Source organism: Oculina patagonica, chromosome 13 (genome assembly GCF_052425735.1).
Source record: "Oculina patagonica isolate OP01 chromosome 13, crgOcupat, whole genome shotgun sequence".
Classification (NCBI taxonomy): domain Eukaryota; kingdom Metazoa; phylum Cnidaria; class Anthozoa; order Scleractinia; family Oculinidae; genus Oculina; species Oculina patagonica.
Genome location: NC_135770.1, coordinates 15788036 through 15800282, shown reverse-complemented (window position 1 = coordinate 15800282; position 12247 = coordinate 15788036). Strand labels below are relative to the sequence as shown.

Below are 12247 nucleotides of genomic sequence, written 5' to 3'. Positions count from 1 at the left end.
GCTAATCAGCTTTTTGTTATCTTATATTTAATATACCACATTCCTATGTTAAGAGAAGCATCTATATATGTTATTACTCAATGCTAATCTACGTACACTTGGCTTGTAAACAGAACTTTCAAAAAATACCATCAGCAATCTAATAAACTTCTGATAATAGATATTTGGAAACGATCACTAAAACAGGGTGTCTTACTTGTCTTCACGTGACTTGTTAGCACTCTAACTTCGTAACAGTTATATGCCGTCAACCGGCATGCTGCGAGTAAAGGCTACGTTTTAAATTCATGGCGGCCCCAGTAATAACCAAAGTTTTTTATTCATCGTCTTATATATAAGTCGACACCTTAGCTTCTATTCACTCCCACCCAATTTGTGGCAGCGGTACTTTTGACAAAAATATAAATGCTTTTTCTTTTTTTCTCGTTACGGTCGTCACCACATCAGTGATTTTTGAATTCTTTTTTTTTCAATGCCATGCCAGTAAGGCAGGTGAAATCCTTGCTAAAATTAATCAGAACGTTTCTCTCCGTTGATGATCTCTTTGTTTTTGCTCCTTTTCATCTGGTACATCACACATCTTTTCTTTAGGGTTGAACAACATCGTTTCAGGACATGCCCTCTCCTCTAACACTCCATTGGAGCAAATGATAAAGCTCTTCCGTTCAAAAGGGTTTGTGTAAATACCACTCGACTTTCCGATACAAAAGGACTGTAATTCTTAAACAGAGAAAACAAAATGTTAGCAAATATATGTCAATAATAAGCAAAAAACGTACATTTCTTCGTTTATTGAATGCTGCCATTTGTAACGTTATGAATTGTTTCCTTTGTTGTAAGACTTGTAACTCCACCGAGAACACACGCAGGGTAATTCTTAAGCACTTCGGTCAAATTTAAGTTGCTGGCACACGAAACTATTTCGCAGGAACGAATCGCAGAAACATGTAAGAGAGACAGTATCACAACATGTACACACACAAGAAAATGTAGCGGGGGCATTTTGCAGCGACACGTCCTCTGTGTTTTAGCACACACAAAGAGACGAGTCGCTCCTAGTCTAAACTGGTTTAATTTTCAACCAATAACCACACTTAGAGATCTGTGTGAACTGTTCTTCATCCACATTGTAATATACCAATTGACCTTCTGGTTGTTTATTGTCAAGTCTTGTCTCTCAGCCATAACTATGTTTTACTGAGATAAACCAACCGTCGAGATTGTGATACGAAAACAAGACCAAGTTTTAATTTTCACGGTAAAGCAATTAGATTAGTGCTGTGTGAGCATATCATTTACTTGGATCGGATTTTGTCTTGAGAATCCCTCCTTTGTATGCATTCACTTCTGATGCACCGTGCTGTCCATCTATTTGGGCGTCAACCAATCCTCCAGATCCGGTGTTTTTTCCCGGTTTACCTGAGGCTGAGCCCTTGTCTCCCATTCCACTTGCACTGTCACCTGTTGAGACCAACCGATGCCATAGACAGTATTTGTATTGATTTTCAGTACGTCATTTAACTCCGTTAATAGAGCCATGCCCTGCAGTCACTTCAAGTGCGTTCTATAACATAATGTTTAATGACCCACTTTAATCTGCATGCTTTGTTGCAGGTTACTTACCGTTTTTTTAAATAATTTTTTATTCGATATTGACATTGACTGAAGTCTAATGCAATCCAATAGTTTCAGTACCTTGAATATTCAAGCCCCGCCAGTACTAGCGACTCGATGACAATTTTCATACATGAAAAAGTACCTCGGCTCGCAAAGTATGCAAAATAAATATGGTCCCACGTTGCAATCTTTGTTACGCATCTTGAACGAGCTTGCATTTTCTATGCAAAACACGCCTAAAATGCCCTACTAAGGTGCCTTTATTAAAACATTGGCAATGCGTTTTGCTGATGTGTAGGTTGCCTGCACAATCAAGGCTTAAAAATGACATTAAAAAATAAATAGGCCTGCAATTGTTTTCTCTCATTTTACTGCTTTTGCTTTCGTTGTAAAATTTGTCAAATTCCGTCGAGAGAAGAAGGACACATTACCAAATTTATGGTAGGGTGTACCACCGGCGGTCCTCATTGACCCTTACCCTACTTACTCATTTTCTTCGTGTAATGTACAGAAGCGCTTCGTAAAACGCAGCAGTACTTTTTGGATTGTTTTGGTTTCATGCCTGGCTTAAAGATAACTTTTTCATAAGAATCAATTAATAGTGACACGTTTTTCCACACTGACAAGGCAAAAACTGAACACTGTAAATGCGGAGGATCACGATTGTTGTGAAATTATTACCAAGAGCGCAGTGTTGTATTACAACTTCCCGAAATATTCAAATTAGTTTTCTGTCAGTCGTGTTGCTTTAAAAACACGCAAACCGCAAATGGCCGCCACTATTAAGTGCACGTAAATAAACAAATTTTACAGTACGTGTTTCAATGTAAAGAAATGAAACAATTCAGTGCTACTTACTGTCCCCATCGCTGTCTTTTATTCGAGTTATAAGATGTTCATCATTAAGCCAATCTTCTTTGAATTCACTTTTACTTGGGCTTTTCTCGTGAGATCCGGTTGAAGCACCTTTTTCGTCCGCGTCTGGATTTGTCCACTGAGGAACCTGCGATTCCTGGTAGCCATGACCCTGATAAGAATCTAAAATGTTCGTCATATTTTCAGTTTCAGGATCTCCATCACTGAAAACCATTCCCTGCATAGCAACGGCATCGAGGTATTCCTTGTTTGCTTCTAAAATGCTCTGAGCGATACTTCCACTATCCTTGATGGCTTTGTCATCATCCTGAGGCATTTTTCCTCGTATTCTTTCTCGAATTGGCTTGTTGACGAGACTTGACAGCATAGATGTAACTTCTTTATTCTTCGAGCCTAACTTGAAAGGCCTGTCTATCAAGCTTTTTAGGATTTGTACAATATGGCCTTTGGCATCTGATCGTCTTTTTAAAGGATTAACGATTTTCCCGGGATTTTTTAAAATAATCTTTAGTTGGGGACGGCTCTGAATTTGTACAAAGTCCTGACCACTTAGTTGACCTTGTTCATGAAACTGATTTTTGATGTTATTGTTTTCTAACTGAATTGCCAAATCATTCCCTTGTAAACTGGTTTGAAGTTTGGTGTTTCCCTTTTGCTCGTCAACTTTTTCTTGCTCTTTTTCAACAGATATGTTTGTTTCGTTACTAGGAACCTGATTTGCGTATTGCAATCTCCTGTCATTATACTTGTTAAAGCTGACTACAGGTTTCTTTAAAAACCCTTCGTAGTTTCTAGACAACGGGAATTTTAGGCCTGTAGAACTGTTGTTTATGTTACTTCCGTCAGCTGCAGATTCCTTGCGATTGGTCACTTTCATTTCGTTTTCTCGTTCACCATGTTGGATCACGTTGTCACCTTTTGTAGTCTCTGCGCTGTCCTGTGTTCTCGTTCTATTTTGTTCTTGGTTCTGTGAAGCCAATTTTGCTTGATGATTGTTTACCATTTTTGTTTCATTAGTACGTTCACCATGTTCGTTCACGTTACCACCTTTTATCGTCTCTACATTGTCCTGTGTTTTGATTTTATTTTCTTCTGCGCTTTCTGATGTTGCCTGTGTTGTCGTGTCATTCCTTTGGTGAGAAAAGACGACTTCTTGTACTTCCTTAGATGAAGAACCTTGCGATGACTGAATCGTAGTTTGGGGGGTGTTTTCTCGCTGTGGTTGATTGGTCTGTACAGTCTGTGTATGAGAAGGTGGCATCGGGTGTTCAGTTAATTGATTCGGAGAAAATCCTTTCATCCCGTGTGGCTGAGACGAGTCGGTCGTAAGTGTTATATGAAAATCACCATCTTCCTTAGTCACTTGGGAACCATGATTATTCTTATGATCAACAAAGTTTTGTTGAACTCCGTAGGATTCAATTATTGATCCATTTGGAAGCGACTGTGAGTCTTTTCCTTGATAATCTTCTACTGCTAAGTCGTTCTCGGAACACTGAGACAAAGTGCAATTGATAACAGGCTGTTTTCCACTTTTGTCCATATTGATCTTAAGTTTAAAGTGGAGCGGCGTCGAAGTGGAATCGTTTGTAGTAAATAAATCTTCTTGAACTGCCTCGCCCCCAAGATCTGCATGTGGCCGATTTTCCTGCTGATAATCGTTCACAGGAGCATTCAAGACATCTCCCTGATTACTTTGAAAGTTCAGTGGCTGGGCAGGAAGCTTTTGACCATTGTGTAAAAAATTATTATTCCTATACTGATTTGCCTCCTCAAACATATGATTTCCAATCGGTGTATTTCCACCAGATGTGTGGATCTGATTCTCAATATTTGGTAATTGTGGATGTGAGCCGTAAATATTTATTGCGAATACTTTGTGAGGAGATGTAGTGAGATGACCTTGTAGAGTGTTGGTGTTTCTAACATCTTGAAAAGCTTGAATTGTTCTATTATCAGAAGTTACAAAACTTTCAGGACGGATTGGATGTTTCGTATTTATCTCTAATGCTGCTGAAGAAGAATTTTGTGATATCAATGCGCTTTCTCCGCGGTGGTTCCCCACTAGTTGATCTGCTGCGTGATTCAAATTTTTATTATCAGCTGATTCTATTTTCTGTGCAATGAACATTGACGGATTTTCTCTTAGCTTTTCATTTTGTACACTAGTACTTGCTAATCCTTCATGGACATTTGGCGTAGTAACTTCTGCAGCTGCTGATTCGAACTTTCTAAGATTTTCCTTCGGTGGACTAGGTCCCATGGTCGTGACGTTTTGAACATTACTATGCACTTTTTCCTGAAATCGTTCGTTGCTGGCAGGACTGTTTTCTGTTCCTTCGTGGAGCTTATTTACCGTCAGGCTGTGAGCACCATTGAAGATATTGATAGAAAACAATTTATGAGGAGGTAGTGCGTTCAATGCTGTCTTACCATCATTCTTCCGAAGAACTTGGTTACCACCAACATAAAGCTCTTTCATTCCGTCATTACCAGCCAAAGACGTCCATCTTGTATTTTCGTTTGCATTAATAATTCCGGGAGAATCGGCTTCATTTCCAACATATTTTACATCTTGTGGGATATCACAGCCAGAGATCACCGGATTAAATTTGAGGCCAGTCGGACAAAATTTCTTGGTTGCTTTCTCTCCTTCGCACACGTAAAATGCAGTCTCGTCTTCTGGATCGGCGTAAATGCCATCTTCTTTGGACACACAGAATCCTTCGTCACCTATATGTTCAATCGGAACACGCACATTGCTTTAATCATTTTAAACATTTTACCGCGTTTTTAACGTAGGATCACTAAAGTACGTCGTGCAGCATTCTTTATGCGTTAGACCGAAGTACATTGCGTGACCACTATAAACACACATTTCATTGCATCTTTAGATTTTTACGTACTTTTATCATTTCCACCGATCAGATAAAAAAAAAGTTGTTTTTGTTTTCGAAAAGATAATTCCATCAAAGTGCTTTTCACTACGGAGATTGGTTGGCCTGATAAAATACTGAAGTTATAAAGAACCGTTTCAGTACCTTCACCAGACGGTGGTCTGTCACCTTGGCCGTAGCATTGAATTCCCTCAGGCGATCCCCCTATGGTTATTGAAAATGATCAAGAATAACGTTAGTGCAGAACATACACGCGAGATAAGAATCATATAATAAGCTTTCTTCGGTACTTTGGAAACAAAACTATTGGGGCGACCTGCACTATTTGCAAAAATTCTTTATAATTGGCTAAACGAAGAAGTAGATTAACATGAACCAATAAAAATATCAATATAAACACAAATCCACGAATAAACCAATAATATAATGAATGGGCTTGAAAAGAAAATCGTCATTTAACCTCAAGATCTTAAAGTTGTCAAAGCTTATTGATAGCAGAGCTCCCGTGCGAGCCCCATAGCTAACAGAAATCACTAAACCCTTCAAACCAAGGAAATGTGGTTGTTACGTCATGCCCAACCGACCTACAGACCGTACGCTCGGTCGTACGCTCGGTCGGTTTTTAGGCCGGGACGAGTTTTCCCGTGGCTAAAGGAAAGTAAGGAAATTACAAGCTGCAAATGAGCCCGTTGGCAACGCTGACCTAATCGCATCAAATGAGAAGATAAAGCAATCGGGGAAAAAAAAAGCTCGTAGACAGCATAAACATATAACACATATTGCTTGGGTAGGGAGTATGAGTAGCGACATTTGAACTGAAGATCGTGGTGTTTTCACTGCCGGAAGACCCCAAACTGAATATGGCGTGAGCTTCCAACAATCAAACATTATTAAAACTCACTTACATGTTCTTTAGTCAAACGTAAGTTACCATTACTTTCTGCATTACTTTCTTTTCTGTCAGAGTTCCTCAATATGGGAGAAAGTGATTCCGCGTTTCCGTCAGAGTCATGTGAATGGATGGTTTCAAACATATACAAGGGGAACACTTCCGTCTGTTAAACTCTTTTCTGATTTAAATAAGCTTTTATTATTAAGACAAAGCACGCTGACATATTGTTTTTTGTTTGTAATTCTTACCTCTGACTGCACTGTCCGAAAACTGAATATCGGAATTAATAACAACGTCGTTTTTCAGTGCATTGATCGTCGCCTCGAGCTGTTCATTCATTAGACTTGTCAGGCGAACTTTTAATGGAAATGAAACAGCACCCATCCCTTCGCTCGTAAAGTAGTTATTTGCTGTCCTTGTGAGGCAAAACCATTTGCCTTTCACGCGTTCGAACGCTTCAATACCAGCTACTGGAACTCTGCAAACGAAGAAAATATAGTCGAGACTGAACAAGTGATAAAAAGATAAAAAAAATGAACAAATTAATAAACCATTATAGTACTACTGTAGGTTCCTTTATGTGCTGGTACAGCCCGAAGGAAAGAAAAAAATATAACTAAGAAGAATCATTGCCTGTGAAACGAAATTTCTAGGGCTTAATTTGCCGATAGGACAGCGATCATCACGCAGGTCGTACTTTACTGGTGTCGTAATCCTCCAACGATTTTTTCTGCAGTTATTTTCTCGATCTTTCTGTTAAAAAGGTTTTAAAATGAAGAAGGCAAGGCCGAGGAATTATATCATTGCAAAAAACCACGTTTTGGTTTATTAATACAATATTTCGGCTCTATTAATACAGAGTCATTGTCATGTAATAATAATTTTACAAGAGAGCAACTTAAATATCTAATTAAATTAGGGATGTTAATATTATGTTATATAATACAGAAATATAAGAAAGGTTTCAACGGTAAGTAAAAGCTTGATATTTGACAGTTGCTTGGCAAAGTTTTCGGTATTTTCATTGGTCCAAACTCGTCAACTGTAAATGCCAAGCACGAGGTTCTCTGCCTAGGATATCATCGTTTTAAACTGGATATCATCGAGGAATAATTACCCAGTAGATTTGTAGCGCGTGACTATCTTAACCAATCCATGCGATAGAAATGAAACTTGGTAAATTATAATGATATATTTTTTTATAATTTACCAAGTTTCATTTCTATCGCATGGATTGATATACGGAATGATATACGGCATTATGCGCCTACTGGCGCGAGGAGAATTGATGATGATGAAATTATAATGATAAGTACTGACCAACTAAGACCAGATACGACGTAGTGAACTTAACTTACTTTGCATTCATGGCTTGCAATTTGAAATACATTTCGTTGCTGCCGGTAAAACGGAATTGTATGTATCCAGTTGGTCCCAGGGCTGTTGGGCAGTCAGTAGCCTTGAACTTAATCTCCCATAAACCACTGCCACTTTGAGGTGGGAGAAGAGCCAAGTCTCCTGAATGATTTTAAAGGTTAAGGAAACTAGGATGTAAGGTAACATATCTATAATACATTTGAATCAAGTGCAGCCATAGTTTAACAAACTAGCATGGTTGCTACAATTTCATTTGCGAAATCCAATGCCCTGTCAATGTCTTTTCTGGTTGGAAATAACTGGTTCCACGACGTAGTTAGTTTTTAACTAAATGTCTCATGTTGACTAACCACGATGAAAACAGTCAATACCTTGACTCAGTGAATCATCTTGATCGACAATTATTCCTTTCAAAGCGCCCTGCACTGGTGGTGAGCCGTCAAGATCTGCAGCAGCTGGTTTTCCACTACCAATTATTTTAATACATGCGCCACAACCGAGAGAGGACTGGAAATCGTCCTTCGATGCAGCAACATGAAGTATCCCCGGTGTGTTGGTAACAGATGGTGGTAGATCCATCGAACAGGCGTTTTTCTCAACGTCAGTATATTTTGCCTAGAAAATCCAATAAAAGAAACGTCTTTCAGCACAGATCTAACCAGGCTTCTGCAAAAGGTTTAGATTTCGACAAGGATATTAAATGTTACCTTCCAAGAAACTCTTAGTTATTTGTTGCTGTCAAATAGACGATGGACTATGGAGGGAAATGGTTCCAAAGCCTGGCAAATTTGAACAAGAGCAAGGAATAATAATCCACCGTGAACAATCTTCAATGTTCAGTTTTGTCGATGCGCACTTCGATAAAATCACTTTATCGTTATCCTAGTGTTTAGTTGCCTGGACACCGACAAAAACTATTGCGTTTTTATTGTAAACGGTTGGACTTCATAACTGTTAACCTCCAATAAAATTATCAGAGTGATCGCTTGTCAAGCAACAGTCAAACCATTTATGTGTTCCACGAGGAAGAAACTTCTTAGTTGTTTCCTTTATTATCTTAGCAGTACTGTGAGTAAGCAACACCTACCTTACCAGTGGACTCGCTAACGAATCTATTGTACATTGCCTTGACATTACCAAAAGTGGTATCTCTTTTGACGAGCGTGACATTCTGTTGATTAAAGAAAATTAGATGTTATATCAATTACTGTCCACCGAGCGTATTTGTCAACCTAGGCCAAGTTGAAATCCACTTCATCTAGAACTTTGAACTTGGCTGAAATCTCGCACTTTCAACAAGCCTTCATACTTTATGTTATTTGATGTGTTAATGAAAAGCCGTGCAACTCCAAATAAACTTAATAGATTTTCGGGAAAATAGTGACAAATGAAATTTTAAAAAATCCGATTCGGTGAAAAAAGCAAATGCTAGACGAATATAGGCGATTTATTATTTTTTCCTGTGGATTCTAGAGTTAATAAGGGAGAATATTTTACTCCCTATTTGTAAGCACTTTTAGGATAACCTCAGTGATGTTAAAAAATGAGCCCTGGTTAAGAACGTTTCCCTTCAAATTATGTTGATCTTTATATATAACATGCAAATTAAAAAAACTTTTATATGAAATGTTTTACATCAAAACAGAGGCAAAACGCACCTCGGGAATAAAAATCTGTGAGAGAAACCCGGAAATTCCACAAGTTTAAAAAATCATGTTAAAATAATCTAGAAGTGTGAGTTGCTAAAATTAAGCGACACTGCTCACTTACCTCCTTACCCAAGGCCAGCACTATCCAAAGGGACGTTGTAAATAACACAAGCCGTCTGTTTACGGTCTTACACATATAGGCCGGCATTTGGTAGCTAGCTGTTTGAACCAAAACCAGAGACGAATACAATGAAACTGATTGTCTGTAAAATGAAGTAATGCGCGGAATTTATTACTTGTCTTTAACATTTTGCCAGGAAATGACCGGCTTACCTAAACTTAATCCATTGTCTTTCTTTGCTGTTTAATAAGAAGACACACTATAAACAGTGATTTCTACCTCAATGTGCAATAAGATTTTGAATCAGAAGGGAACTTGAGACTTAAACAGCGCCACCTTATATAAAATGTGATATGGGAATTACCTTCTCTTCTCAATATGCTTTTATTTTCTTCCAAATTCCTTGTATTTCACAAAGCTGTTACGTTCAATTTGCGACAAATAACCCTTTTAGGTACTTAATTAAATTGGGAAGGCGAGACGACTGTTGCATCTCAATACATCAAATTCATTAAGGGACGGGACCCCTATTACCTAAATCAACGTTAACTCCTCCTCTCCCCGGCAGTATTGAACGTTGCTGTATATGAAACGACCAATTACTCTTTTAAAGTGGGAAGAGGGGGCTACTTTGGATAAATATTTTATTTGAAAGTGAAACCTCAGCACACATCCCTGCACTTTTGACCGTGCTCGACCCAATGGCCTTAAGTCCTTGCTATGCAACATCAAAAGCCCTGGAAAAACTCTACTTAATTAAGATAGCTAGGAATCTGCATTTTTTTCTTTACAACAAATGCGAAAAAATTAAGGATGTAAGTCTGCCAAATTTCCATAGAGCCCCAAATGTTCTAGACAAGCCGATTTTTTGACCGAGATTCTAACATTTCGGCAAAGTGTTATGTTTTAAAACTCACAAAATTGTCTGCCGGTATTTTGTGGCAATACTTGTTTGCCTGGTTTCATTACGTAAACAGTTAATATGCACTGTTACTGAAAGTGTAATTGTATCAATTCCATTTTTAACACTTTCAAAGACTAACCTGTTTATCGCTGATTTTAATTCACTTTTATATCACAGCAAATCATATAAAAGAATAAAGTAATAACGGCAAGTAACAAGAGAAAGCAAGAGGTGCAACTGCTGTCCTAAAACACGAAGCTGGACTGGAGCAAATGCAAAAATATTCGATTTTTTGTAAAAAAAATATATTTGAGTGTACCTACGTTTAGTGCCGTTAAGATCATCACGAAAAATTTCTATAATGGGATTGTGAAATAAAGGGATGCTGCTGGTCTCAGACAATTGTTATTGTTCAAGTGGTCAACTCTCATAGGGGTACCTAATAGTTTTCTAATTAGCCATTTTGATCTAATTAATGGGCCTCCTAGCCATATTTTCACTAAAATATAACTGGGAAATGTTTGGTTTGTAGAAAGTTTAAACTGGAAAGAAATTTAAATAACACAAACCTTTGTGTATTTTGCAGTCAAACATTAGAAAGATGGTTTAAAATTTGCCGTACGTAAACAATATTTTGAATTACTTCACCTTTCTGAGTTAGTATTAAAAGTCCTTTTACTAACCTTTCCAAATCTTTTACATGTCCAAAAACAAGGCCAACAATTGAGTTCCTGCGTTAAAACGATTGAAAGAAACAGAAGAATATTCTCTTAGTCGATTTAAAGTAGTAAATAATTTCTACCCCCTCTTGTTTTATCTAGGTCAGAAGGCCACCACAGTTGTTTCACTGAGACAGGTTCCTGTAAACGGTGGTTACACAAGTACTTGACTTTAACTAACTGAAGTGTTTCGGATGCATGAATTTCACCGTCATGAGCTGTATTTCCTTGCTTTGCTGGCATTAAGATGAATTCCGCAACACCGTATTTTATTCATCGTGAATAGATTTTTAAGACCTTCAAGCCTTTACAACTGTTTCAGGAAACGTGATCGTGTCGACTGTACGCGATGAAACCGCGAAAAAACCGTTTGCGTATTCATTAGAATTTTGTCCTGTGAAAAAAAATTTTTGGCCCTGAAGAGATCTTTGGTTTTGTATTTTTTTTTTTTTTTTTTCAATTTTCAGGGCTTTTATGGTTTTGAAAAATTCTGCTAAAAGTTTGGCTGAAAGAAGTAAAAAGGAAACGTTAGGGACTGTTTACATGATACCGTCGATTATAACAGAACGTGTCATACGTGCGCGAGTTAACCCCTGTCGCTTTGCCGGCCGGGATCGAGAATTTCGTTTAACAGCAGTAAGAACATATATGAAAATATTCAAATGAGCCAAACTAAAAAACGCGAACGGCTGAAGTAATCACTAAATCAGCATTTTCTGGCCTTTTTCAAGTTTGCCGCTCGCCTTTTCAACGCGACGAGACATTTTAGGGTCATGAGCAACCGCTTTAAGTTACTGAAGTTAAAAACTATCAGGAGAGCTGAAATTTTAAAGGATTGCTGAAAAATGGCCTAAATTTTAACCGTGATAAGAAAATATGATAACAAGGTACCCAGAATAATGAACTTTTGAATGGATCTTATCGCAATAGATCTTATGAGCAATAAAGTTCTGGTGGCCTTGCAAGCCTCGGCTAATTGCTCGTGATTATTCAAAGAAGAATGATTCCATCTACTAAGAAGGACCGCAAAAACGAATAACGCGTAGGTTCTGTCTCTGTTCTGTGGCTGACAAAAACTCTGCTTTTCTAGATGATAACCCTGTAAGGTGTTCCGTGTCATTTTCAGCATTTTGTTAACATCGGGCACACATTTTAGCCATTTCTTTGAGCCAAATATATTTCTTCGATAGCTTAT

The 12247-nt window shown here is 38.0% G+C and overlaps 1 protein-coding gene across 1 annotated transcript; it reads right to left on the bottom strand.

Moving 5' to 3' along the window:
* On the bottom strand, positions 1–11118 carry LOC144636011 (uncharacterized). The gene is made up of 10 exons (XM_078495146.1): positions 11017–11118; positions 9430–9571; positions 8747–8830; positions 8031–8274; positions 7641–7800; positions 6531–6760; positions 5535–5594; positions 2476–5226; positions 1300–1461; positions 1–720 (listed from the first exon to the last, which is right to left on the bottom strand). The coding sequence occupies exons 2-10, from the start codon at positions 9514–9516 to the stop codon at positions 515–517; spliced, it is 3984 nt and encodes a 1327-aa protein (XP_078351272.1). The 5' UTR covers positions 9517–9571; positions 11017–11118; the 3' UTR covers positions 1–514.
* Positions 11119–12247: the final 1129 nt, after the last annotated feature.